The sequence below is a fragment of the Corylus avellana genome, chromosome ca4, assembly GCF_901000735.1.
Source record: "Corylus avellana chromosome ca4, CavTom2PMs-1.0".
Classification (NCBI taxonomy): domain Eukaryota; kingdom Viridiplantae; phylum Streptophyta; class Magnoliopsida; order Fagales; family Betulaceae; genus Corylus; species Corylus avellana.
The window spans coordinates 31,348,023-31,375,538 of NC_081544.1; the positions used below are offsets into that span (position 1 = coordinate 31,348,023).

Genomic DNA, 27,516 nt, shown 5'->3' on the forward strand with positions numbered 1-27,516 from the left:
AAAAATCTTGTTTTTTAAATTAAAATTTTCGTTTTTTTAAAAAAATTAAAAATTAAAAAATATTATTTATTATTATTTTTAAATTTATAGAGGTATTTTTGTCTTTTTGATAAATTTATATGGGCATTTTTATCTTTTGGCTAGCATTGGGAGATATTGACGATATTTTTGTAGTTTAGGAGGATTTGTTTAGGACACATTTTTACAATTGAATGTTTGGGACACAGAGAAATTAGATTACCAACAATAAAGGAGCAAGCAGTCCATCCACCGCGCTTGGATCCACGAACCGGATTACCCATGTCAAAACTGCAGAAAGATCCCAATGGCTAAAGTCATCTTCAGACCAAAACTTATTAAGTAAATTTCAGAAAAAAAAACAAAAAGAAATCTAAAACATACGATGAGACACAAACGGCGCAGAGTTTTAAAGGTTGAGAACTGGATATTTTTATAAAGACAGAAGCATAATAAACACTATTTTAAAATAATTCTAAAACACATTAAACTTACTTAGAGGAAATGGAGTTTTAGAGGAGGATGTTTGCAAATTCGAGGTTTGACAAATCTAAAGGTAGATTCGAAGAAGGCCAGGGAAAAGTAATCAAGTACCGTTTAGAAAGGGTTATATATAGTTTGCAATTTTTGATGGCTTTGACTGTTCTTGTATTTGAAAAATTACTGGGTACTCCAAAATCATCAAAAAAAATCCACCCCCGACCATCTAAACCAAAAACACCACAAAGAAAAACAACAGTAAATTGGGTTTCTTCCACTACATCACAAAAGATCTAGGGTTCACGCAATCACTGAAACTATAAATTGACTTTTTGGCATTCAGATTTTTACGAAGCCTGATGATTTCTTCTCTTGGTGATTAAATGCAAATGATGAGAAGAAACACTGACTTACCTCTCAGAGATTAAGGGCCTGAGAATTAGAGAGAGAGAGAGAGAGAGAGAGAATGGGCAATCGAGACAAAACACGGGTTTAGTGTACTTGAAAAGAGTGATTCAACCCAATAACGTTTAGAAATGGTTATACGTAGTTTGCAGTTTTTGACGGCGGTTGAGCAGTTTGATAAAAAGGCCAAAGGATACGAAGAAAACCTGATGAAGAGGAGTTGAGATTTTCGGCTGCCTCAAGCGTCAACATAACCCTTTTTTTTTTTTTTTTTTTTCTGTTTTTTTGGTTAAATACCTAATATCCTGGGATTTAGGAACTTTATTTTTACTCCAACAGGTTTCATTTCTATTACAGGACCTCCTGGGGTTTTGATAAAAGACCAATTTAGTCCATCCGTTAGTTGATCGTTAAGACTGACACGTGGACCAATCAGATGTTGACATGTGACACCTATTTAATTTTTTTTTTTTTAATACATTTTTTTAATTTTAAAAACAAAATTTTTAAAAAAATTAGTGCCACGTGTCAACATCTGATTGGTCCATGTGTCAGTCTTAACGGTCAATTAACAGATGAACTAAGTTAGTCCTTTATCAAAACCCCAGAGGGGGGTCCTGTGATAAAAATGAAACCCCAGGAGGGTAAAAATAAAGTTCCTAAACCCCAGGGGTATTAGGTATTTAACCACTTTTTTTTTTCTTTTCTTTTCTTTTTTTAATTTGAGAAGAAAGATATTAAAGGAAAATTCAAATTTGAGGTATTAGTATTAAATTTAAGATGATAAAATTCATTTTAAGTGATACCGTCCCTAAATGGTTAATCTTCCACCCATACGTTTTAGTTTTAAATCAAAAAATAAAATTTTAGGCATTAGAAATTAAATATTAACTTATACAAATTTAACAAAAAAAAAAAACAAAATCTAACAGGACTAGAAAGAGAGAGATTTTTCTACAATTTTTTTTTTTTTTGAATAAAGCCACATCAGACTTTGGCAGATACCTGTCTGACTCTTGGCAGCCTAATAGCAGGACTCGATGAAGAGATGTTATTGAGCATTTTAGTTATGGCATGGCTTCAAAACGTGTGTTTTGATTTATAAATTTAAACGCACAGTTTCATTTAAAATAAATACCTGTCAGCAAAATATAACGCCACATGTCAGGCTCTTAGCTTCTTCTCCAAAAAAACTCCCCTATTTTATATATATATATATATATATATATATATATATATTAGATGTCAATTTTAGAGGGTAATTTATATTATTTTTCCTTTTCATCTTGACCGTGATCAAAAACCTCCATGGTACAATTTTTTTTTAAAACACTCCATGGTACAAATACTAATGAAACATAAGAAGTATAATTAATATTTCAATGATGGTCTTCAATTTGTATTATATTTGAGGGAACAAAATAAATAGAGTTAATTGATTTTACAATTACAATTTTATTTTGTTGCATTTAACCAAATATATGGTACCACATTGACCAAATTGAAGGCTGGCAGTACTTTTGATGCAATTTAGAAATTCACAAAATAATATCTCTTAGAAAAACATATGCATCTTAGAGTAATGCTATTATTTACACATATTTATCACATTTATGTCACACCGACTGTCATGAAGTGTTTTAAGTGACTTACGATCCGTTTGGCTTTGTGATTTCAAAATGTGCGAGTATAAACATGATTTTTAAAAACGTAGTTAAGCGTTTGATAATATCGTATTTTGGTATTTAAATTGTAATTTAACCTTTAAAATTGTGTGTTTTAAAAAACGCATTTGGCATCTCCTTGCTTGTGATTTGAAAACATGTTAAGCTATTTAAACATTATGTTAGTCGGTGTGACATGGGTGTGAAAAGTAATCTTACTCTACATCATAAGAGGTCTTTATAAAAAGAGAAATGCTACATGATGTTTTAAGTGCATACTCCTTAACATGTTAGTGAAAATTACCAATAGATTCAAAATTCAATTGTAATCCATCAAAAACTCAATGGTAATTCTCATTGCCACATCAGAAAGTATGCACTTGCTTAAAAAAATAATAATAATAAAAATCAAGTTGGAAGTAAGGAGATATCAAACAAGAAAAGAAAAACATGGAAATAAAACTCATTTAGTTTTTGGTAACTCTACTCTCCAAAAATAACACATTTGGACGAAGTAATTTTCTTGAAAATAAATTATTGTAAAGTGCATTGTTATATATATATATATATATATATATATATATATTAAAACTGAAATATGTTGATTGAGATCCATGTTTGATTTGGAATCTTGGATGCTTTAAAATTTGTTTAAAAAATCTGACACGTTCATATTTTCATAAGGAAAATGAAAATAAAACATGGAAAGTCACAAAACACTCCTTCAAATGAAAATGGAACCAAAAATCATAGCATTTAAAATTATTTTGAAACTTAGTACAATGATTTTAAATACTCAGAATGTGCTAGCAAAAGTTTTTAGCATTCTAAAAACGAAATTTTTCCCTAATTAAATTTATAGAGTAGCAATATTTCAGTAAGCATAAACGAGAGTATTATTGAAGCCGATACTTTTGAGTAGTAAAGATGGAATTATGATTTTCTCCAGTTCAAATAAATCAAGTCATGTTTGGTGGCATGTGAATTGCTGCACTTCCTGCAGATGCCTGATTCGCTGCGCGGTTACTACCAAAGTTCTTCCGATTTGATTCCCTTGCAATTCTTGAACCAAACTGCACCAGAATGAATCAGAAAGATTAAATCTGTTAATAATCAAATAGTGGTTAGCAAACAGAACCTTCTTCCAGATAAAGCTGACTTGTAAATTCATCATAGGTAACTGACATTGCAATGAGATCAACTCTAATTGCTTTTTTCTTATTTAGTTGCATCTGAGTTTTTAATACTGGAAAACCAGTCAAATTGATGTTATGTGATTTTATCGTAGTTCAAATAGATACTATGCTGATTATAGTATAAACAGATAAGTTGACAGCTCTACATACACAAGTACATGGCATCCCCATAGGAAGTGATATTATTATCTACCAAGAAAAGGAGAAAGAAAGCAAAATACCAAGTTCTGCCTAAAACTAAAGCATAGGAATACGTGCACTGAATGTCATAACATTCAAACTAGGTGTTCAAGATCAACAAAATTACTATGAAAGGATACATACCTGAATTGCTCTTTTAGGCAGAACTGCTGCTTCATATAAACCAAGCAATTGTGCAACCTTTCAACAAACATAATGCACAAACAATTTAATATCTAGCCAGGATTCACCACAAGAAATAGGAAACTTGACCTGAGAGACATTGATCTAATAACAAAGTTCAAAACCAAATATGTACATATAAGGTAACATTTTGCGGTAAAATTTGAAATCCCCACTCAAGCTTGAAAGCAAACTTTCATATTAGCAGCAAAAGAGATATCAACATAGACCAAACCCGAATAAAGGACAGAAATCATTTTGAGGAAAAACTGTATGGCAGCATTATATGAACATAGCAAGATGATGAGACAGGGAGTGAATCTAATGAACCGTCAATCTAGATTAGATAAGAATGTTACAACTAACTTCACTTAACATTCTCGGGTTCCCTCCACTTCAGATGCCCTGTCATAGCATCCACTTTTTCCCAACAGAATTTTATATCATCCACATGGTTAGCTTGACAGTTCAACTATCAGGGAAAATAACCATGCACAAGATAGTTTGTGGCACTATAATGGGCAGTAAATAAACTGTGATTCACTTGACCAATTTATTGTAAAGACACTCTTACAAAAGCATGCACATATGCTGGCACATTCTCAGATGTTACAGAAAATACTTTAAAAAACACATACAAAACCTTATATCTGTTTCTATCTCATCTTTCATATATTAGGGTATGACAGAGAATGTAAACTTAACAAAAGATATGGCACTGACCTCTCTTAGAATCTTCTTGTCACCGGTGCCACTAGGTTGATCAAGGTTGGCAACCTCCCACAAAGGAATATTAAGCAAAGTCCTTATAACATCTTCATCCAAGAAAGGGAATCTAGCCTTTGGGGAAAAAAGGGAAGAATTAGATGCTTACCAAATGAGACAAGTCAATGACATAATGAATAATCTTCATCTACGATTTTAGGAATACCTCTTTCCCGTTATCAGCAATACATCTATCATCTCTTCCTAGATTTCTCTTCCAAATTCTCAGCATGTCCAGTTTCATTTCCTCATGTAGACCAAGCCAACTGATACAGCATATGAGACCACCAGAATGAGTAGGCACAACAAACTTGTATCACTCCACAATTTACCAAAAGCTTTGTATAGTTATAGGTCACTACATTCGATGAATTAAATCAAATCACTGTTACTCTAAACAGGAGAAATATCAGTTGTTAACATGTTAATACACAAGAGGAGGGTAATTCTGTGTCTCTCAAAATGAATTTAGCACTGATAAGTTTCCTTTATAAAAACAATAAATTTCAGAAGACCCTATCACCCCAATATGTGTATTAACCCATACAACAGAAGAATACAACTCCAGCAGCTGCGGATCTACTGTAACTGTGAAGTTGGCCCATAACCAAAAGGCAACAGCAGGAAGTGAATCGCAGTAGCATACACACAAACAGCCAAACAAGCTGAATACAATATAGCGGAAGACTTCGATCCAAAATCAGTTTTTGAGTTTGCCAAGGGATTTTAATAGCAGCATTCACAAATCATGTTACTCTTTTCAGCCTCCTCATTTGGTCACAATTAGCTATCAAATTGAGGGGATTATTTTGCTCTATACTTAATAAAGTAATTTTCTTAAAAGTTGACAGGGATTAGTGGCAGCACCAAAGGAAGTTTTAAAGGCCTAGCCTCAACTCAGAGGCCCAAATTCCGATAAAGGTGTCAGGATGTTAAGGGCCACTTTTCACGATTTTCAGCAACTAAATTTTGTTCAAACAATCTCATCTAGTTCCATTGTTTCAGATGTTATTCCAGCTGCAGCAGCAAGCTACTTTTCACGTTTTATGCTTCATTTGGTCAACACACTGATATTAGAGAATGAATGCTACTTTACATCATAGAAATTGAGCAAACAATCACATGTCCGCACAGACATGAAAAAAAAAAATAGTTCACAAGATCATCTAATTTATTCCAGATAAGTGCATACCTTTCCTGTCTATATTTTGTTCTGTGCCTACCATAGCCAGCACATTGCTCATCAGCACCAGAACCAACAAGGACAATCCTGGCCTTGGACTTGTATTTAATACGTTCAAGATCCTCATCATTATTATTGTTATTTCCTTCATACACCCAACCGCTGCCGCTAGCAGCCAGCCATAAAGCTATTCCTATGTTAAGGTCCTGCAGTTTCAATTTCACTTGAGATATACTATACCATACATTCAGAAAAGCATAATTGCAAACATGTATCAATGACAAAAGAAGAGAGATCTGGAACGATTCAAGTTACCCTGTTATTTAGTTATTTCATGGGAAAAAACAACTATAGGACAAAATTAAGTTCAAAGATCATAAGGTACCTTATGAGATCTAAAGGTGATTATGACCTAAGCCTACACTAAAGGAACATCAAAAGCACGCCAATCAGATAATTATGTGTATATGTTATCCCATGATATCAGGAGATTTGTATCAGTTAGAACAACAAAAGAATATATGATTATTTATGTAATTCATTGGATGCTAAAAGCAGGGCATATCACAGAACAATGCAAGCTGCACTACGCTAAAGAAAGCGACGGGCTACCATGTAAGTATCTGCAGGATTTATTAGTGACATGACGTGCTTTGTTTCAAAATCCAATTTCGATAAATCAGCATCAGTCTCCACAAGTTTCCACCTGCATTTCCAATATAATCTGAATTGGTTAGAAATAGCACAAGGCAAGATGATTACAGAAGATGTTAGATTAAGACAGGTGTGAAAGCTGTGGTACTTTATACAACCCATAACACAAAAAGCTTCTTAGTACGGGAAACCAGAGACCAAGATAAAATTTTAATGCCATAGTCCATGCCTTCTCAAGGGTGCAATTCTTCTCAACTCCTTTACTCCTGCCTTGGCAGAGATTCTATCGGGAGCAGACTGACCATCGAAGCTCACATTAAGTAGATCAATCTCATCTGTCAATGAAATTTGATAGGACATGATCTTAGCAAGAGGCTTGACAGAAGGATTTTATAATACATGTGATTATCTTAGCTTTCCAGTTTCAACTCCAATAAATTGGTGCCCAATGAGATATGTACAAAAATAACACAGAGCATTAGAGGGGAAAAAAATGTAAACATAGCTTTCACTGCAACACTTACAGCTGGGATCGAGGCATTGATCCAGTAATGCTGCAAGTATCATAGAATCCAATCCACCAGAGAAAAGAACTGCCACTGGTGCAAGTTCCCCTTGTCTCATATCACAGGTAACTGCCTATGCATTTCATCTCAAAATAATTCAATTAGTACAAAAATCGATAAATCAAAAAAACCCAAAAGAGGAATAATTAAGCTTACTCAAGGTTAGTAAGTTGCAAAATATTCCCTAATTTTTTACTCATCAATGAAGTGTACAAGCAAAAATATATGTATATCTCACTACCCCCATATAATGAAACTGGGTACAACTGAAATTCAGTTCAATCAGCTCTTGCACCTGAAAAATTCTATGCTGTGAAGTGCGCCGCATCACAGATTCCCTTAAAGCAACCAGCACAGTCTGTGCTGGCTCTGAAATTGAAAATTGAATAGGCCCTGCACAGTCAAGATAAAACCACATTTAAAGCATCATTACCAAAAAAAGAAAAAAGAAAAGGAACTACAGTTAGATTCTGCTATCATCTTCATGAGTCAAAATGGAAGTCGTTCATATATTGTACATGTAGCCTTTCTAGAGAATGGTATGACATCCACCTGATTTGGGCGGCAATATACCTGAACTGGCTGAATGCATATCATGTTGCTCTCTAGTAGTCTTAGAAAGAGAAAAGTATAAATCTTCAGGTTTGGGTCCAACAGAAGTTCTCTCCCAATCAAGCAATTCTCTCAGTATGGCATTCCTCCATTCATGTTTTCTGACTTCACCAACCAGAAACCCATCCAATTTTGGAGCATCAAATGATATGCCGTATACCCCACATGGAAGCTCTTCCCAGAAATTGAGGTTGTTAATTCCACTTTCAGCTTCAAAACCTGCAGTGCGTTGACATCACTTCATATGAAAATCTTTCTGGTATCAAGGGTCAATAATTCACAAAACTGAACAGCAAAAATGAAAGTGACTTGTTGGCTAATATACTAGTTAAGTAATAACTATTTTTCAGGGTACATGGCCATTGATATTTTAAAACAGTAATAACAGGACCAATAAAGACAAGGAATCTTTACATATGAACTAATAAAGACAAGGAGACAGATATGGAGAACAAAATTTCAGAAAGGAAACGGCTTGGAATATAAGGAGAACTGCGTGGAGAGATGTCCTATTACATGGTGTCTCAAGATCAAGGAAAAGAACTAAAGTAAAAGAACAGAGATGGAAGAATGAAAAAGAAGAATATGTTCTTGAAAAATAATATACACAATTTACTTGACAAATCATTTCAGAATTACTCGTGAGCAAGAAAATCGACTTCAGCTCATTGTATTACTATTACAAACCACTGCACAGCAGAAGTTGAACCAGAACAACCAAAGGGGTAAAGCTCTACTGAGTACTGAGCATTATATACCAGAGCTCTGCTCAGTGGAAGAAACTGGTGATACAGAAGAAAGCAGGAACCGATTGTCCTCCAAAGTCGGCCAGTGAACAAGAAGGCTCCGCCTACCAAATGCGTCTCGACCAAACCACAGGGTCTTTGAACTTTCCTATAAATATTATATTAGGAAAACTTGAGAAATAAAATGCTCGAAAAGAGGCATATTCCACAAATTTAATCAACACAAATAGAAACTTACCACTCAAAGTTACCTGCCAGTAGATCACAGACCATGGCCCCTTGATTGTAGAAAGAAGATCTGGAACAGAATTTTGTCCTTTTTCATCACAAGAGCATGTTTTTTCGCAGAAGCAGCACTTTCCCAGAGCTTGCATAAGAATTTCAGTATCATTGCTATCACCGTTAACGTAAATTCCTCCAAATATTTCACCTTCAAAGTAGATAGAACATAAAGTAGGATTCTGAGTTAAATATATCAACCTTATTAAATAATTACAGAAAAATAAAAGAAGAAGAGTAATGCTAGAAACCACATTTTTATCTCACAACTATTTCACAAAGCTACATATCGTCATTCAGCATTATGAGATAATTGTGGGATAAAAATGTAGTTTCTCGCATTACTTAAAGAAAAAACATATTATTGAAAAACAAAATTTAAAAGATATTAAATTAGCAAAAAATAAATAAATTCAAATATTAACTGTCAAATGAACCATTACTTGACCACATAAAATAGTTCTGCTAGCATATAAGGTACCAACAAGACACACCAGCAGGACCCATATCCAACAAAAACTCAAATGAAAAATTAGGCTAAAAATCAAAAGAAACATTATGCAGGACAAAAATCAAATCATGATGGACACAAGCCCTTTGATCTAACCAAAGCAGAGACAAGTAAACATACCATTATATACAAGAATATTCCCAGATATATCCATCAAGGGCTGAACAATAGGATTAACACCCCTGAGCTGTAAGGTGGCACCAATAAAGTGAAGTTCTGCCACAAATTTGGGCATGCTAAAACAATTTTCTAACTCATGTGTTTGTCCATTTGAATCAAATAAGCAATCATTTTTATTCTCAAGATGTTGCAAATACAACTCGCCCCTTTCTTTTGCCTCTTCTTCCTCAACAAAGGATATAATTTGTCGCTCCACGGCAGAGCCTGAATTCTTTGAACAAAGGAAAACCTTCTTGCTACCCAAGCTATCAGGACCCCTTCTCTGTAGAGCTGCTTTAAGATCATCTATGGAGAATACCAGCTGGTGCACCAATAAACATTAGTCACTTTTCCAAATAGCTAGGGACTATAGAACAATTTGCACACTATCAAACGTTCAAATAAAACTTGATGAATTAAATAAACAACATATTTTAACTAGCAAGAAGATCCTTCGAGTGCGGTTATGAGAGGGAGATCTTAACCAAAACGCAACCAAAACATACCATTAACTCATTTAAGACAACATCTAGAACAAAACAATGCCAAATGTGACAGACGAATAATCTTCCATTTCTTTCTCTAAAACTGAAAAAATAATATCCAGATAATACCTCACAAGTCTGGTCTCGCATAAGCACTACCTAATATCCAATGATTTTTCACTTTCATTCCCTTCTCCCAAATTTTCTAAGCAACCAAACAAAAATAATCACTGAATTTTCATCTCCGGAACTGAAAACTTTCTTAGCAACCAAATAAAGAACTAGCAGGAACAACAAGCTTCTAGAATGCACCTACTTCCCAACTGCCCTATCCAGCTAGCCAGAAACTCCACCGCCCTTCTAGGCATGACACCCACTCTACACCAATTTTTTGATAAGTAAACCATATAATTAACAATAAAACGACGCGATTGAAAAACGCTAGTCTACCTGAATTCCGATGCATATTTCTGATTGCTCAATTAAATGTTTGACTTCTTTTCTTTTTCTCTAGCCTAAATTATGAAGCCAGTTTAGCATACATTGCAAACACCAAATTTCCAGGCGAAAACTTTAGTTTTGCAAGCATAAATGAAATATTGGATGCACACTAATCAAGAATCACACTAAGTAAATTTACGTCCGGGTAACAATCAGTAAATAAGAAGAAGGAAAACAAAAGAATTGGTAAGCGTAAAGAATGACTTTTACTTGCTCGGCCTTGGACGCGGACGCTGGAGGTACGGAATCGAGAAGCAGAGATGTTGCATCAATACGAATGCCTGAGATAATCACAGCTATTCCACACATCTCCTTCACTCCCTCTCGTTCTGCGTCTCCGTCGTCGTCCGTCACAAAAGTCTAAACCCTATATGAGGACATTGAGGAGAAGCAGGGTTTTTCATTTTTAATAATATAAATTAGAAATATGCTGAGTTAAAGAAGCAGCGAAAGCTTCCGTAGCATAGTGGTAGTGCGTTCGCTTCGTAAGTGAAAGGTCGCGAGTTCGATCCTCGCCGGGAGCTCTTCTTACCGTTTTTTCCTTCGCGCCTGAACGCCATTTCAGATCGTTGTCCCGCGTCCGTGTCCCAATAGTAAATGCAATAAAATTAAATCGAGCCCAAAATCATATAATAAAAAAACAAAGCCCATTTGATTGAAAATTGTTTTACTCTTCAAAAGGTAAATGTAAAAATCAAAATTATTTAAAATAAGCTCAAAAAAATATGTTCAAAGAAAGCCCAATATGCTTGAAAGCCCATATATTATTGATTATCAACTTCCGGTTAGGTTTATTAGAGCAAATACTAAACTATTTAATGCATGATAGGAAAAATATTTATTAAAATTCAATGTGGAAACATATGGTCAAACTTTCTTAAAGATAACATAAGTCATAAAATGCACAATCCATTTAAATAAATGAATAACACGATACAACTTGCATAACATGTTTAACAAATAATTCATGTTGTGTTGACTTACTTGTCCTGACCTGAATAATCAATTTAATTAAAAAATTATCAATTGTTGATGATGAAAATGGCATTTCATACAAATGTATTCAAACAAATTTAAATATAATATTTCTTTTAATTTATTCAAATGGTTCAATAATTTTCAAAACAATTGTCTATTCATTCTCCCTCTCTTACATTATTTTTATGGTTCTAATTCTAACACCTAAACCAGAATATTATTTTCTTGAACTATACTAGGAATATATATGTACACTCGAATAGGGGGTAAGAAATCAAACATGTAACCAAACACTCTCTTTCTTCTCCAAATCCTCGCACAACTCATAGATAATGCATTGCATGGCGGCGCAATACCACCTACATCCGCGTCTCCTCCTCGTGCTTAGCACAGCATTGCGGATCTTCCTTATTAAGACCACCAGTTTGGCCAGCACTCATACCACCGTGGTGAAACCTCAACGCAAAAAAGTCAATCATCGTACTGACAATGCACAACCATACCACCAGCATATCAATGACACCCACGTTCATGCATGATCAACTTCAGTTGTGTGTGTGTGTGTCATTGATATATGGCTCGATTGAAATAAAAAATAAAATGAAAATGAAAATATGATAAATCCAACACCTAATGGGGGTCAACCCTTCAATTGAGTACTTTAAGGCGGTGGCGGAGCCAGCCATTTTATATTGGGGTGCCGTTAAAATTTTTTGGCGTCTTAAATTTTTTTTTACCCTAAAAATTTGGTAATTCACATAATATATGCATTACAAAAAATATCTATAAAAATTCATAAATATGTGCTCAAATTGATATATTAAAAATGTAACATGTCGACACTATATCAAAAAGACAGAAATACCAACAACAAAAAAAATGTGTCTAGAATTGCATTTTACAAAGAGACTAGAGAAGAGAGAGCGTCTTAGAGATTTTTTTTTTTTTTTTTTTTGGTTGGGTGTAGGAGAAGGGTTGCAGTGGGTTAAATGGGGGTGCAGGAGAAGGGTTGCTGTACCTTGGGTAATGGGTAAGTAAAATTATAAAAAAAATATATATATTTTTTATTTTGAGGGTGTCAAAATTAAATTAAATTAAATCCTTGGGGGTGCCGCACCCCAAGGGTAACGTGGCTCCGCCACTGCTTTAAGGGGATCAACCTCCAACTGCTTTAGGCAAAGTTATGTTTATTTTTAAATGAATTGTCATACCACATTTACACTGAATTTTCAGAATAAATCTGAACTTATTTAAATAAGAGAATCTAAGCTTTTTTTTTTGGTAAATGAGAATCTAAGGTTTAGCTTACTAGAAAAATTGAATTAAAATATGTCAATACAACTTATCATGGTAATAACAATCTGAAATACCTATCATAAGAGAGTATCCACCGTACATACATACATTGATAAAGATTAACACATCTCATAATATCATTATGATATTTCCTTCGGTTGCGATTTCTTGAAGTAACATATTAACGTATTAGCGATTTACTTTCAATTTAATTAAATCCACACCAAAAAAAAAAAAAAAGAAGTGTAACTAATGTTCTCCTCGTACTCTGTGGTCCATCATGTCATGTGTAGGATTGAGCTATAACCGATGAATTTTGTTGTGGAGCATAGGCACACGTGTCACTCGTTAATTGGGCAGATACAAGTCTATATTTGTGGTACTGTCGTACCTGATGAGTTACAACTTACGACCCACTGCCATCCAACTTCAACCTTTTTCCTTATTTGAAAAGAATTCCAAATTCAGTCACGTACGCACACCTCCTAAAAGTAAAAAAAACCCGTAAAAAAGGGTACTAAATTCACCAACCTTTTTAAGGGCTACAGTACGACAAATCACAGCCGTCCATCTACTTTTCCTAAAACAACAAGGTTTCCAGAGTTTGACCAGAACAGAAACACGAATCCAAGCCGAAGACGGCTAAGCCGTACATCTCCGTGCTGACTAAGAAACCGAATCAAAAGGGGCAAAAAATAAGAACTATAAATACGCATATATCTATACATATGTATACCTCGTATATCACGCTCTCTAAAATTCTTTAGCCTCCTAAACACAGCTCTCAGAGCCGCACCCTCTTTCTCTCGGGAGGTAAAACACTCTCAACGTCGCCGATATATTGTTGTTATAATATGTTCATGTATTCGTTTTTGCGTTATAGATCGGTTACTTTTGTAGTGTAGATTGGTTTTTGGATTCTTTTCTAGACGATATTTGTGGTGCTTTGTCTTGCCTGGATCTAGGGTTTTACCTTGCGTGAATTATTCGATAAAAGTTCTAGTTCCGCGTGTTATTATGTTTGATTTTTTTTAATTGTTTTCATTCCTAATAGACTTCCTCAAAAAAAACGGCGATTTTGGTGCAAAGAATTTTCTTGATATATCTATCCTGATTTTAAAAAAAGTATAATTTTTTTTACAATTTTTCCCGAAGAATTATAATCCGTGAATTAGTCAAATTTATCCAATGTTTTTTTGAGAATAACATGTTTTATGTTTAGCGTGTTATGATTGGGTCTTGAGCAATTGTTTGGGTTCACGTTGATTATTATTTTGGTTAAGGATTTTGTTTATTACGAGTGGTTAAAGCATGTTTAAGAGGTTGATTAAAAATTTTCTTAAATTTGTTTTATCTGCAACACGCGCACGCGTGCTCGTTGTTAATAAATATGTAATTTTTCATGTTTTTTTATTAAGTTCGAATGCATTCGTGCACACAAATAATTGTACTAACTTTCCTAGAAATTGTGTTATTCTTCATCCTGTTAAATTTAGTTTCAATGCTAGGAATTGGTTTCTAACTTTGCGGTTGGCAGAATTTGTTTCCTTGTCCGTTTTTTTTCTTTAGTAAGATAAAATTTTCAAAAGAAAGACATATCTCCTCTTCTTGTGCATATTTTTTTTGTCTGGATCCAATATACAAGAATTTGGATTATTCTGTGGTGATTCTTTTCCATTGTATTGATGCAGAGATGGCATCTCAGAGTGAAGATGCTTCTGCTGCCCCTAGTGCACAGATTATTGGCAATCTCTTTGTGGAATCGTACTACAATGTTCTTCATCGTGTACCAGAGGAGGCTTATAGGTTTTATAAGGATTCAAGTGTGCTCACCCGACCTGGACCTGATGGCGTGATGACATCTTTTACTACTGTAGAAGTAAGTTTTGTAAAATTTAAGCTAAACTGCCTCATTGATGTTCTCACACGGCTCGTAGATACTACTTATTGCCACAAATGCATATGCACAACCTTGCATGTACGAGTTGTAGTCTGTAGATGCTTAAGGTATTAGGTTCACTGTTGCATGTCTCTTGTAGCTCATTTTTTGCACTTGGTTTATATGCTTGTGGATTGAAGAAATGGTTGAATTTTGGTATATTTTATGGCTTTTTCTTGGTTATATTGCCTTGAGAGAGGGAATTTGTTGATGTTGTTTGGATTACCTTGGAAGATGATGGTTAGATTCTCTATATCCTTTGGGCTATATGGATTGTGAGGAAGAGATAAATATATTGGACTCACAGAAAAAGTGAGGATGTCTCATAGTGTTGATATTTGTTAATATCTAGCACTTTGTTGATCTTTTGTTTTAATTTAAGGTGTTTTCTTTTGCAGCTACTTAGGATTTTATTTTGTATTTTAGTTTTATGTTTTCAATTGCCCAAATTAAAAAATAAAAATAAGAAAGTCAAATAACTGTGACATTCTCTTTTTCGGTTGTTTTTGTCTAAAGCTTTTATCTTCAAGGGACTTTAGGAATGTTTTTGTCTAACCAGATGCATATGTTTATGAATAAATTGGGTTCTTTCATTTTGGAGCAGGCCATTAAGGAGACGATACTCTCCTTTAACTTCCCGAACTATAAGTCAGATGTATTGACTGTAGATGCAGAGTTTTCATACAAGGATGGGGTGATTGTTTTAGTTACTGGTTGTGTAACTGGAAAGGACAATGTGGAAAGGAAGTTTACTGAATCTTTCTTTCTAGTGCCCCAAGAGTCAGGTTACTTTGTCATGAATTCTATTCTTAGGTACATGGGTGAATCTGAATCCTTGGGGGCTGATTCTGTGGCAAACAACCACACTGAAGATTCTGTGGCAAACAACCACACTGAAGAAAGTGCTTCAAAATCTGCCTTGACACCAGATCCTGGTACGTTCATGTTTCCGTTTGTGTGCTAGTTTCCCCCTTCTTTCTGGTTCTCATTTTTTCCTCAGAGAAGAGCAGGGGTGGGGATGGTTCCTATCATTGAATCGGAAAAGGTTTATAGTTTCCTTTCATTACAGAGCTAACTCATGTTCCTGATCATCCTGAGCCAAAGCAAACTACCCCTGTGGAGGATGGTACTGCAAACAATAACAATGACAATGAAGTCAGTCACCAGTTGGCCGACCAGAAGTTGTCAGTTGGTGAAAAAGGGGTTGTTGCTGAGCACCCAATTAATTCAAGTCAGAAAGCTGTAGGCACATACACTGAGACTGCTGCTGCTGAAATCCAGGAACCTGCTCCAAAGAAGTCCTTTGCATCAGTGGTGAGTAATTTATAGTTGTCTTGCTAGTGTAATTTTATAGTTGTCTTGCTAGTGGTTGACTGAACGTTTTTAATTGCCTTGTATTGTGCTTGATTTAGGTGCATGCATTGAAGGACAATAATGCCCCGTTCCATGTGAGGCTTCCCCCTGTTAAGCCTGCAGAACGGCCCCGTTCATCTGCAGTACCTGAGGCTTCAGTTCCTAGTAGAAACAGCACCCTGAAAAAGATTGATGATCATGCAGGTGTTATTTCTTCTCTTGTTCTTTCATGGAAGGTGTTTAAATTGAGATGTTATACAATCCTCTCTTTCAGTACACAATTGGTTTCTCCTAATATATTTGCTTGTTACTTGTTCCAGTTAAGACTTATGCCTTATTTGTGCCAAATCTGCCCATGGATGCAACAACAGAACAACTTGAAGTGGGTTTTAAGGAATTCGGGTCCATTAAGCGTGATGGTATTCAAGTTAGAAGTAACAAGGTCTGCCTAAGATTTAATTTTGTTCAATTCCATTTTGAGATATTATTTTTAATGATATTCACATGTTATGTATTGTTCTCTTCTATCCAGCAACAGGGTTCATGTTTTGGTTTTGTGGAGTTTGAATCTGCCAGTTCAATGCAACGTGCTATTGAGGTATTGACTTTGCTGTTTTGTTTTCTTCGACCCTTAATTTGTTACCCTTTGTCTTGAATAAAACAACCCTGTGGTGTTACTTGGATGGAGGGGATCAACAATAATTTAACTGTAGAAACTTCTCTTAAATGCTTTAAATTTTTATTCTCATGCTTGTTTCCACGCAAGTCCATACCTCATTCATGTAGCTGCATTTGTTGTTGATGCTTGTTAATTGAATGTTGTGATCTAATATATGTGTTTTAGTACCATGGATTAAGTTATATGGTTAGACTCTGAATTAAACTATTGGAGATGGTTCATGGCTAGCTTAGTGCTTCTTTTTTTCTTTCTGCTCAATCTGTATTGATCTTTCTACATGTATTGCTATAAAAGTTAGCATTGTGTTGAGGCCTTGAGTCATCACTCTTCATCCAAATTAATCTGCGTTAGCGTACATGCTTACTGAGCTGTGGCTAACTTTTTTTTTTCCCGTTTGTGATGTGTGTAAGTTGGGCCTTTTTAATTATGAATTACCAGTTCTTACTGAAGCTATAATTCATGTTAGTTCTGTATGCATTTTGAATTTGTGCATTGTCCTTGCAGCTGTGAGCCTGTGAGCCTCACATTATCAGTGTATTTGCGTATCATTTGACATCTTACATTCATCATGTTGCTATTTCAGGCTTCCCCAATCTTGATGTTTGATCGTAAACTTCACGTCGAGGAAAGGCGAGGCAAGTGAAATTATTAAATCCATCATTCTTATTTATTATTTTTGATAAGTTCCTCTTAATTATTATTTACTGGTTGATTAGCATGAGTTATTAAATTACTCAATATCCGGTTGGTGTGGATGATTTGGTATTTTGCAGCAAGCAATGATAGGGGAAGGTTTCCCTCAGGACGGGGTGGTTATCGAAATGATAACTTTAGAGTCCGGGGGGGAGACTTCAATGGCGGAAATTTTAATGGAGGCCGTGGCTCTGGTAGAAATGATTTTGAGAAGCGGGGTGATTTCTCAAATCGAACACGTGATAATGGTGGACGGAATGCAGAAACTGGCCAGAGGGTTTACCAAAACGGTGGAGGAAGAGCCACACGCCAAGCCATCACTGAGACTCAGGCATAGACAAGGCTCTTGCCAGTTTTGTTGACAATAGTACTTTCGACTTTTGATAATATAGGAAATCTTACTCTAATTGCGGCATTTTAGGCTTTTTTTTTTTTTTCCCCTTGAGAATTTAACTTTTTGGGTAAATTTATTTATGTTTCCAGTTAAATTTGAAATAATTTGGCTTTTTAGGCTTTAGATTTTGATTTTTTTTCTTCTTTTTAATAATTTGAAATTTGTTTTTTTTCAGCTAAATTAGAAAATTTGTAAGCACATTATTTCTGAAATAATTAGTTTTGATATTAATGATGCCTAATGTGATCCAATGCTAATTACACAAAATTCCGCCCTGGGTGGGACCTAGCCCAGTAGCTTGCTCAAGTTCTTCTAGTCCCTAAACACTCTGACCAAAAAAAAAAAAGAAAAAAAAAAAAAAACAGACAAAGATACACCCCGTGGTTGTCACCCCCTTTCGGCTTTCGGGTTTTGCCTTCTGAGAATGTCTCACCTCCAACATCTACATCAATGACGTGTACTAGCAATCCAACCTACGAAGAAAAATATTCTCTTTCTAGCCCTTTTTGCCTGGTATAAAGCCTTTGGTGTTTATTTATTTATTTTCTTTGGAACCTGGAACCTGATAATGAGTGTGCCAACAACATGGTTTAAATAGGGTGAAGATAAATAGCACATGGGCAAAATTTTTTTTTTTTTTTTTGCATTAAAATATTTTAAAAAAAATTTCCCTGCCTGGCGTGCTGAGCACGTCGCGTGCTTTGAATCACAGCTCGTTTAAATAACATTTGTTACATCATAGAGAGAGAAGGAAAAATGAGATGAGAGCAGAGTTTACTCATAATCCCATTTTATTCGTGCAACGATGTTATAGTCTGATTTCCTTGCCAGTCACGACCTGACCCAGCCAATCGCTGGTCACTGCCAGCCATTGCCCATTCCAGCCCATTCTTCGTCGCCACTTGCCATGCCCGTAGCAGCTTAAGATGACCCTTTGTCATCATTGGTCATTGTTCATCACCATAATCAGTGACTTTCTAGCGTCATCTGTCATTGTTTGAACTATCTATCGTCATCACCAGTGGCTTTATGTCGTTACCTGTCATTGTTTGAAGAGTGTATTATATTTTGAACCTTTACCACTATTGAAAGGAATATCTAGTAAAGAAAATATGTTAGCAGAAATGTTATTATAAAACTTGGTAAAAACGGTCCTTCATGCTAAATTATGAGTATAAGATTCACACTCCAATGAACTTTAGAAACCAACCAGGTCTCAAAGGTGATGAAAATTTCAAAGATATGACATTCATATTGTTTATCGGCTTCTCTTCTCCCATGGTCTCTTTCTTTGTTTTTATTTAAACGTCTAATAAGCACTACTATGACATTCATATTGCCCTAAGCAAAAATAAAACTTGAGCTTAGATACATTGATTTATCACCAAATTTGGTAATCTTTCTTTAATTACCAAAAACATTTTACTTTTAAATATCAATAAATAATAGTACACTAATATTAGTCAATGTATGAAATCTGTCCATTTGACTTATAGGCCCCCCAATTTTGTTTTTTAGATAATACAACTAAATTCCAAATTAATTCTCCTTAGATGATATAGTCAAGCTTCCACCGTTGTTTGACTACCAATTTAATTTTAAAAGCCAAGTAAAAGAAATAAACATAGCTTTTATTTTAAATTAATTGCGTTTGAAAGTATTTCAATTTTTAACCATCGAAAATCACTTTTTATACATAAGATTTTGTACGAATACTCATAACTTTGATCAATAAATAAATAGAAAAAAAAATTATATTTAATCCCTCTAATTACCATCATATTTGTAATGTTGTTTCAATATTTCAATTTTTACGGTGTCCCCAATCTACCATTGGAATTTGGAATTTGGGGTTGTAAAATGTCTCCAAAATGATAATGTAAAATATTATTTTTTATAGAACCACCCACATATGAGATAGACAATTTGATTGTGATTAAAAAAGTGTGAAGTTTTGATTAAATAATTAGTATAATATTATTGACTATAATTAAAATTATTGTTTTTTCAATTGATAGCAAATTCTTAATTTTCACAAAATCTAATAGTAAAAATTAAAACCCAAAATTATTTATTAAAAGAGAAAAGAAATATTAGTAGACAATAACTTATCATTTAATAAATATATATATATATAAAAAAAAAAAAATAGAACCCCTACGTGGGAAGAATCTAGACGACAGCTAAGTAAATCTCGGACCAAACCCAACGCCGCATAATTACGAGGCCAAACCCCAACGCCCACGTGTCTAATTCCCACTATGCCGAAACTAGACCAACACGTGCCCTGTCGTCCTTGGTTTGCTCTGTCTTATGACACGTGTTCCATGTTCCCACAGAGACAAGTTGCTGGCTGGTGGGGACACCAAGAAGATGACGAAAAGAAAATAATTGTGTCAGGAGGACCACGTTTCGCTCTGGAGCCCTCTCATGGTCGCCACTTGGCCCTCTTCAGGTACATCTCTGTTTCCGCTTTTGTCTTCCTTGTTTTCTCTGTTTCCTCTTCCTCAATCTATGCTCTGTATTCTCTTGGCTTTATTCTTTCTAAACTTTGCCTCCCAATTTTTTTTTTTTCACTTGAATTTGTTTATTGATAACGTAAATATTCGGAATAAAAGAGAGAATACGTTTCTGTTTTGATAATAATCATGGGGTTAGCTGAGCCGGATCGTAGAGTTGCTCTCTTAAAGCGGCAAAGAGACGGTTGCTGAAGCGTACGGTTTCGTTTTCTAAGCTTTTCTGGTTTATGAAACATGGGTGAAGCTAAAGAAGCAAGAAGCAGAGCAATGGAAAATCTTTCTCTGCGAATAGACAAGTACCCAAGAGATCTATTGCAGAGATTTGTGAGCAGCAGTACGCATCAATCCGAACACGGAACACCCAGTGAAGATTCAGATGAGATTGAGCTAAATCTGGGGCTCTCACTGGGTGGTCGATTCGGGGTCGACAGGAGCGCAAAGAAGCTAATCCGTTCGTCGTCCATAGCGGGAACAATACCGGTGGTTCGAGACGACGAGTCGTTAAACCCGCGGCCTATGTCGTACCCGACACTCACGAGGACCTCCTCGCTTCCGACGGAGACAGAGGAGGCGTGGCGGAAGAGGAAGGAGCTACAGACATTGCGGCGAATGGTGGCGAAGCGAAGGCGGTCTGAGAAACAGAGGAGCTCCAAGGCAGAAAAAGAAGAAGAAAGGAAGGAAATTCAAGGTCCAGCGGGATTGAATTTGCGAGATAAGCAGCAGTCTGCGGTGGCCGATAGGTTTGGTTCGATGGTGGCCCATCCTTTTGGTATGCCCACTTGGGCTGCGGTGGAGAGGCAGGCGGGTCTAGACGGAGGAGTCGAACCGGTGGCGAAAGGGATGTCTGGTTTCTTGGGATTGCAGGGGTTTGGGCGACCGAGTTCTCAGGGTTCGTCGGAGTCGCAAGGCGGTAGCTCGACGGGGATGTCGGAATCGGAGAGCAAACCTCTTCAAGGTATTGCATTTGTTGTCCTGTTTTTATGTGCTTATTGGTTTCTTTGTCTATGAATTTTTTAAAGTGTTGGTATTAGCTGTTTTGACATGTGGGTTGATTTGGACTAAATTTTTTACTTTTGGTTTGTTAGATTAGGAGTTCTGTTTACTCTTGAATTGGTGTTTGCAATTGCGTTTGGAGATGGTGTCTAGATTTTCGCAAGTACACCAATGTTAACTTTAATTTGTTTGATTGGGTGTTTCATGTACTCTCTTGGGTTGGAGAGCAACCAATGTTTTGGTTGTTGAGGAAATTAGTAAAACATGTTGAATTTGATGGCGTGCATTGTTTTCTTTTCTGGAGAGTAAATCACTCAAATTGACTAAAATCCTAATAGTTTATTGGATGCTACTGTTTGCTTTTAAACACATGCGTCCATGCATTAACTCATGAATAAGAAAAGAGTTAACTGTAGTTCAATTCCATTATAGTGAAAATACTATTATACTAGGTGGAGCTCACTTGAGTAATTGAGTTGAATTACTAAAAGTCTAGGAACTCTATCTGAATGTTTCTTAACTTTTGACCAACATGATGGGTCAACTACTCCAAGTTTGGGGCACTCTTTTTTAACACGCTCAAAATTAAGAGGGAAGCCAACTGACATATATTACTGTAAAAGCATTCACTTGGGTGACACTGTCTTTTATCTTTTTTTTAAAAAAAAAAATTTTGGGGGGTGGGGGTTGGAGGACTCGATGATTATTTGTTCGCAGAGGATCAGGTCAATTCATACAAGATAATCATGGAATTAGGAAAGGATTTATCTGAATTTATGTTGTGTTATAATTGGTTGCATGACCCTAGGGAATCGTGAATTTAGGGTATGTTTGGTACGCAGAATGACTATTCCATTTGACTTTTATTGGGAATGAAAAGAGGTGGAATGAAATAGCCTTAGAATAGTCCTTCCCATGGGATGAGAATGGCTATTCCAAGTGTTAGAGTATATGATAAGTATATAGTCTAACACCAAGGCTATTATATTCCACTTTCTTTCATTCCCGATAAAAGCCTAATGGAATAGCCATTTCGCGTACCAAACGTAACATTACAATTATGCAAATCCTCTTAGCTACACATTGGAAGCCATCAGAATTTCTGTGCACATGACTTAGAAACTATTTTTTTGCACTCCAAGAATTTTTCTGTAAAGCTACTGTGCTGGATGTTACAGTAATGTGAGTATGTGTATGGGATATATGTTGACACGATGTGAATTTCATGTTTTGTTCTCTGAATGAGTTCCTATTTGGGATGAAATAGTGATGACATGAACTATGCCTTACTAGATGGACATTAAGTTCACCATAGCGTACAAAAGAGAATATATACTTTTGTATATTAGCTGTGTTCCTGTCTTCTACATTTTGTAGGTCATGCAGTCTGATGCCTTGACACATACTTGAACCCAACTTGCTTTCTTTGTAAATGTAGCATGTGTTTGTTAGAAAATGCTCTGGCCACAGTGGAGTGTAAAGATTGGTAACAAAGGCAGCCTCTAGGTCATTGTCCATAAACATCTCATCTCCTAGCTCAGGAAGAAAAGGCAAAAATAGTTGCCAAGTTCTGAAGTAATTCAATTATTGTTTCTAGTTACACAGTTAATACCATTTCCAGCCTTCTACCTGCTTTATGGCAAAATAGGTGGAGGCGTTGTCATTAGTTTAACCCCCAACTTGTCTATTTCTTTTGCCCTAGGTGCTTTTCTGTGATTGAATCTTAAACATTTTCCCATGGCTTTTGCTCACTATATGCACCCAAGCTATGTGTGATGTGCATCACCAAGTTCCGATGCTAATGCCAAAACATTATATTCTTGGTATGAATGTGAAAGGGTACGGTAGAGAAGCTCATGTGTTGGTAGCTTATGTATCATGTTTTAGACAAAATGAATTTAAAAATTCTTTTAGTTCCAAATCATGTTCAGATTAAATTTCCTATGCAAAAAAAAGCATCTGGCTTGATTTATGCTCCATACAGGTCCTTCCACTATTGCATCGTGAAATCTTCAATTCATCCGCACTGACCTTCTTAATGTTTGCAAATGATGACTTAATCCATGCTTAAGACAGGTATATTTCCTGCATTTCAATGTTAACATGTCAGCCATACCTACATCATTAACATGCTCACTGTTGCTGGATGAACATTATATTTTGAAAGGCGTAGTTTGTCCACTGTGTTTGAGTGAGTGTCTATGTGTGTGCCTGTATTTGTGTGTACTCTATTGATCCCTCTTATAAATGGAGATCACTTTGGTGGCCAGTTAATATAGACCTTTTTTGTTTTTGACAATAATTTTATAGATATTAGAACTATGTAATTTAGGTGCTTCTTTTAACTTCTACAGATTTTAAGATATGAACATTCAAATAACTTGGGCAGGCTTACTCAAGGAAATTTACTAGACTAGATATGGGACAGGTTGGTTTCCAGAGTGGGAAGTTGGATATTAGTTCTTGGATGCATACAGTGCACAGTTTGCTTGAACTACATGATTTTGATGAATACCCCATGGAATGTCGGAAAAAGATCCACTCTGGATCGAAGGTTAACAGAGGGTTGGTTTCCTGATGGGAAGCAGTGAGATATATCCTTGAGTGGTTAGAAGGTGCAGTTCACTTGAAACAGTTCTATCTTAATCATGCCCCAGGACTGCCATAGACTGGAACAACATTGAGGTAAATATTGAAATGTGATTGGGATCGTGTGAGTGTGAGACTAAATTTTAATTGCTTGGAAACTACTGTACAAGTAATTTTTGGAGAGTGCATTTAGGTATGTCAATGGATCAAATGTATAGCGAAATCAGAAGAAATACATTGGATTTTAGTTGAATGTCTAGTAACTGGTGCATGTTATGGTCAATTGTTGCACAGGCACCTGTAGATATCAAGCCTTGCGTCAGCTGATTACCAGAGATTGTGTAACAGGAAGCGAACTCAATATGCCGTTTGTTTGTTACTCAAAATTAGATAAGGGCCAGTGGTTTTTTCTCAGGCAGGGAAACGGTGCCACCGGTTTGTCCAACACAGATCTATATGCTAATCATTTATGGTTTCTTGGAAGAATTACCCTTTCAATTCAATGTGAAAATTCTTAAAGCAATCTAGCTAGCTGCATATCATTACTACAGGCCTAGGGAATGCAGAAAAAACAGAAGATTACTTGCAGATTCACCTAGCTAGGCGAAGTATGTCCTGGTGCTTTTTGGAATGAAGTTGCATTTCCTTGAAATTGCTTCCAGTGGCACTCTGAATTCCTAAGTTGTTTGAACTTGTTTGACAAAGGAAAAAGTAAAAGGGGATGGTTGGAGGGTGAGGCCATGGGTTCAATGTCATACATGCGGGAGTTTTATTTTCGTATAAAAAAATAATAATAAATAAAAAAATAAAAAATAAAAAACAAAGAGGGGATGGGGTTATTGCTTGAATGCATAGTTTTATGTGAGCTTTATGACAGGTAAAAGTGGCTGTCGTTTTCTACCTTTCGAGCTTATACTCCATTACTCCCACACCTATCAGTTTAGTTTGCTTGCCTGATGTCGCTTTCTATCTTTCTTCTTATTTTTTCGAAAAACCTGTTTATAGTTTCTTGTGCTTGGGGTAACTGGAAATTGTTAGTCAAAAAAGACATTTTTCATGTCAACAGAAAATCATATCCGAAAGGATGAAAAAGATGCTTTCTAGATCAAGTTCATGACCCCATTCTTTTGATTTTTTCCTTTCCAAAAAGTTCATACCTCTCTCTCTCTCTCTCTCTCTCCTTTCGCGCCCCCCCCCCACCCACCACCTTTTTTTCGCCATTATTCCTTTACATTGTCATCACCATCACCTCTCTCTCTTATCACTTCTTTCAACTACCACCTCCCTCCCTTCCCACTCCTTCACACCACCTTCTACCCTATCCTTCGCTGTCTGATCTTCTAACATTCTCTTACTTTGGCGACATTGATATCAATGTGGGTTTTAGTTTCCTGAAATGGGTTGGAGATACAATCTAGAATGATAGGCCCAAATGTTGTTGAGCGATCATTGAGTTATTGAGCTTTATACACCTTAGTTGTGTGGGAATTGGATTCCTACTGGACGTGGTAAATAGTATATGGGCTTGTAACCCTATTAGGGTTAGGAGAGTGTGATTTCTATATATAGACTAGGTCCTCCCTTCTCTCCATGCAACACACAAAATTCTTTTCTCTTTAGTGGGAGAAAATTTAGGCTCGCCTCATTGACAGCCACCTTAAGAGAGGAGTAAGGAGAGAAGACTTAGCTGCTAGTAATATTATTTGTAGTACACCTGATTCAACAAAATCAAGAAGATGACATTTGCAAGTATTTTTGAATCCTGCAAATTATTAAAATCACTTTTAGGGTTTCAACCAAATAATTTCCTTGAAGATATTTTATACTGAAAACTTCTTATGTCAAAACAAATGGAGTTTTAGTTTATGCTCAAAGATTATCAATGGTAAACACAGCAGATAAATGTTCTAACTGCAGGTGTAGCTTGAATTTCAAGCTTTGGTTCACAAATATGACATCAAATTTTTGTTCTGGATGGATTAGAGGGAATGAAATAATGAAAATCTCCTGCTTTTGTTTTCTCATGGTTTTTCCTATACTTACAGGATCGAGCAGTTGTGGTGAAGCAAGAAGCCCTGCTAGTAATCAGTCCTTGCAAGAGCGAATCAATCAGGAGGCTTCAGGTTCCTCAGGGACAAAGAAGAACGAAAATCCATGCAGAACTTTCAGAGCGGAGATGGAGAATATTCTATCACAGAAACCTGATTGTGCAGAAAACAGAGGGAAGGAAATTGGGATGAATGCAATGGAAGATATGCCTTGTGTTTTCACAAAAGGAGATGGCCCTAATGGGAGAAGAATAGAAGGCATTCTATACAGATATGGAAAGGGAGAGCAGGTGAGAATAATGTGTGTCTGCCATGGGAGCTTTCACTCGCCAGCAGAGTTCGTCAAGCATGCTGGTGGTGGTGATGTCGCTCACCCGCTTAAGCATATAGTTGTAAACCCTTCTTCCTCTACTACGTTTTTGTAACGTTGGGACTAATACAAGGCAAGAAAATTTACAACAAGTAATAGCCTTTTTTTTCTTTTTCTTTTTTGTGCTAGGGGTTCTTCAAAGAGAACTTGTTCCATATTTACCTACTACTGCTCATGTTACAGAGATTATAAATGCAGTCCTTTTTCACTGACTGGGGTGTTTTTTTTACCCTCATTTGTTTCAAAAGCCGAGTGTACGTGCATGGGAAATATAGAGAAGGAAAACAAGGAGGAATATTGTGGTAATCTGCAGATTGCTGCTTCGGATTTTCTCTCTCGTGTCCATAAATAAATACTTAAAAGGTGCGAGTGTTGCAACCAATTTGCAGAACATAGAAGGAATACATCAACGACTGTACCAATCAGTGTGGCTGTCATGGAGGCTGTCAATGGCAAACAGTGTTCTGTTACCATTCATGCTAGCTGTCATGGAAGCTGCACATGATGAAAGAAATTGTCTTTTTGGTACATTTTTATAGCAAACTGGGAAACTTTTGTGTTTGAAAGGAAAGTTTTCTATAGAGAAATTCCTCTTCCTTCTTCAGATCTTATTCTTCTTCACGGAGGGCCTCTCAGCATGTGAGACAAATGTCTCACATGCTGAGCCACGTTGCTTGGGCTCCTGCTGTGGAGCAGGTGCTGAGCTACAGCAGGTTCTGATTTATTTATTTATAAAAAAAAAAACTCTTTTGAATATATATTTTTTATCAATTGATAGAAATACCTCTCTATTCTTAAATATTTTAATGATATTCTCTAATTGTCATTTTTGACCTTTATTCAACTGCTCTTATTTATTTTAAAAGAATATTCTAAACTTCAATTAAATCCAAATTGGCCTACTCTACATGATTTCATAAACTTATTTAAATATAAATGATAAAAAAAAATTATGACTACTTGACTTACCCTCCAAATGACACAAAATTGATCGTGAGATTATCCTTATTCAAAGTCCATATTACATCCGAAACAACATATACACACGATTATATAAGAAATACCAAGTTGATAAATC

At 35.7% G+C, this 27,516-nt stretch overlaps 3 protein-coding genes and 1 non-coding gene across 4 annotated transcripts; 3 read left to right on the top strand and 1 right to left on the bottom strand.

The window, feature by feature from the left end:
• Positions 1 to 3,445: 3,445 nt before the first annotated feature.
• On the bottom strand, positions 3,446 to 10,966 carry LOC132178934 (uncharacterized). The gene is made up of 14 exons (XM_059591520.1): positions 10,798 to 10,966; positions 9,563 to 9,923; positions 8,904 to 9,082; positions 8,665 to 8,800; positions 7,868 to 8,125; positions 7,590 to 7,687; positions 7,253 to 7,367; positions 6,958 to 7,063; positions 6,687 to 6,780; positions 6,084 to 6,280; positions 5,058 to 5,157; positions 4,850 to 4,966; positions 4,088 to 4,144; positions 3,446 to 3,640 (listed from the first exon to the last, which is right to left on the bottom strand). The coding sequence occupies exons 1-14, from the start codon at positions 10,894 to 10,896 to the stop codon at positions 3,527 to 3,529; spliced, it is 2,031 nt and encodes a 676-aa protein (XP_059447503.1). The 5' UTR covers positions 10,897 to 10,966; the 3' UTR covers positions 3,446 to 3,526.
• A 73-nt stretch (positions 10,967 to 11,039) lies between these two features.
• On the top strand, positions 11,040 to 11,111 carry TRNAT-CGU (transfer RNA threonine (anticodon CGU)). Its single transcript has one exon. It is a non-coding gene; the product is annotated as a tRNA-Thr (tRNA).
• A 2,379-nt stretch (positions 11,112 to 13,490) lies between these two features.
• LOC132177771 (nuclear transport factor 2) lies at positions 13,491 to 18,042 on the top strand. Its single transcript, XM_059590219.1, has 8 exons — positions 13,491 to 13,674; positions 14,553 to 14,740; positions 15,405 to 15,735; positions 15,870 to 16,114; positions 16,213 to 16,357; positions 16,474 to 16,595; positions 16,686 to 16,751; positions 17,416 to 18,042. Exons 2-8 carry the CDS (start codon positions 14,555 to 14,557, stop codon positions 17,473 to 17,475), a joined length of 1,155 nt encoding a protein of 384 aa, XP_059446202.1. The 5' UTR covers positions 13,491 to 13,674; positions 14,553 to 14,554; the 3' UTR covers positions 17,476 to 18,042.
• A 2,383-nt stretch (positions 18,043 to 20,425) lies between these two features.
• LOC132177011 (ninja-family protein AFP3) lies at positions 20,426 to 26,976 on the top strand. Its single transcript, XM_059589205.1, has 2 exons — positions 20,426 to 21,393; positions 26,066 to 26,976. Exons 1-2 carry the CDS (start codon positions 20,673 to 20,675, stop codon positions 26,491 to 26,493), a joined length of 1,149 nt encoding a protein of 382 aa, XP_059445188.1. The 5' UTR covers positions 20,426 to 20,672; the 3' UTR covers positions 26,494 to 26,976.
• Positions 26,977 to 27,516: the final 540 nt, after the last annotated feature.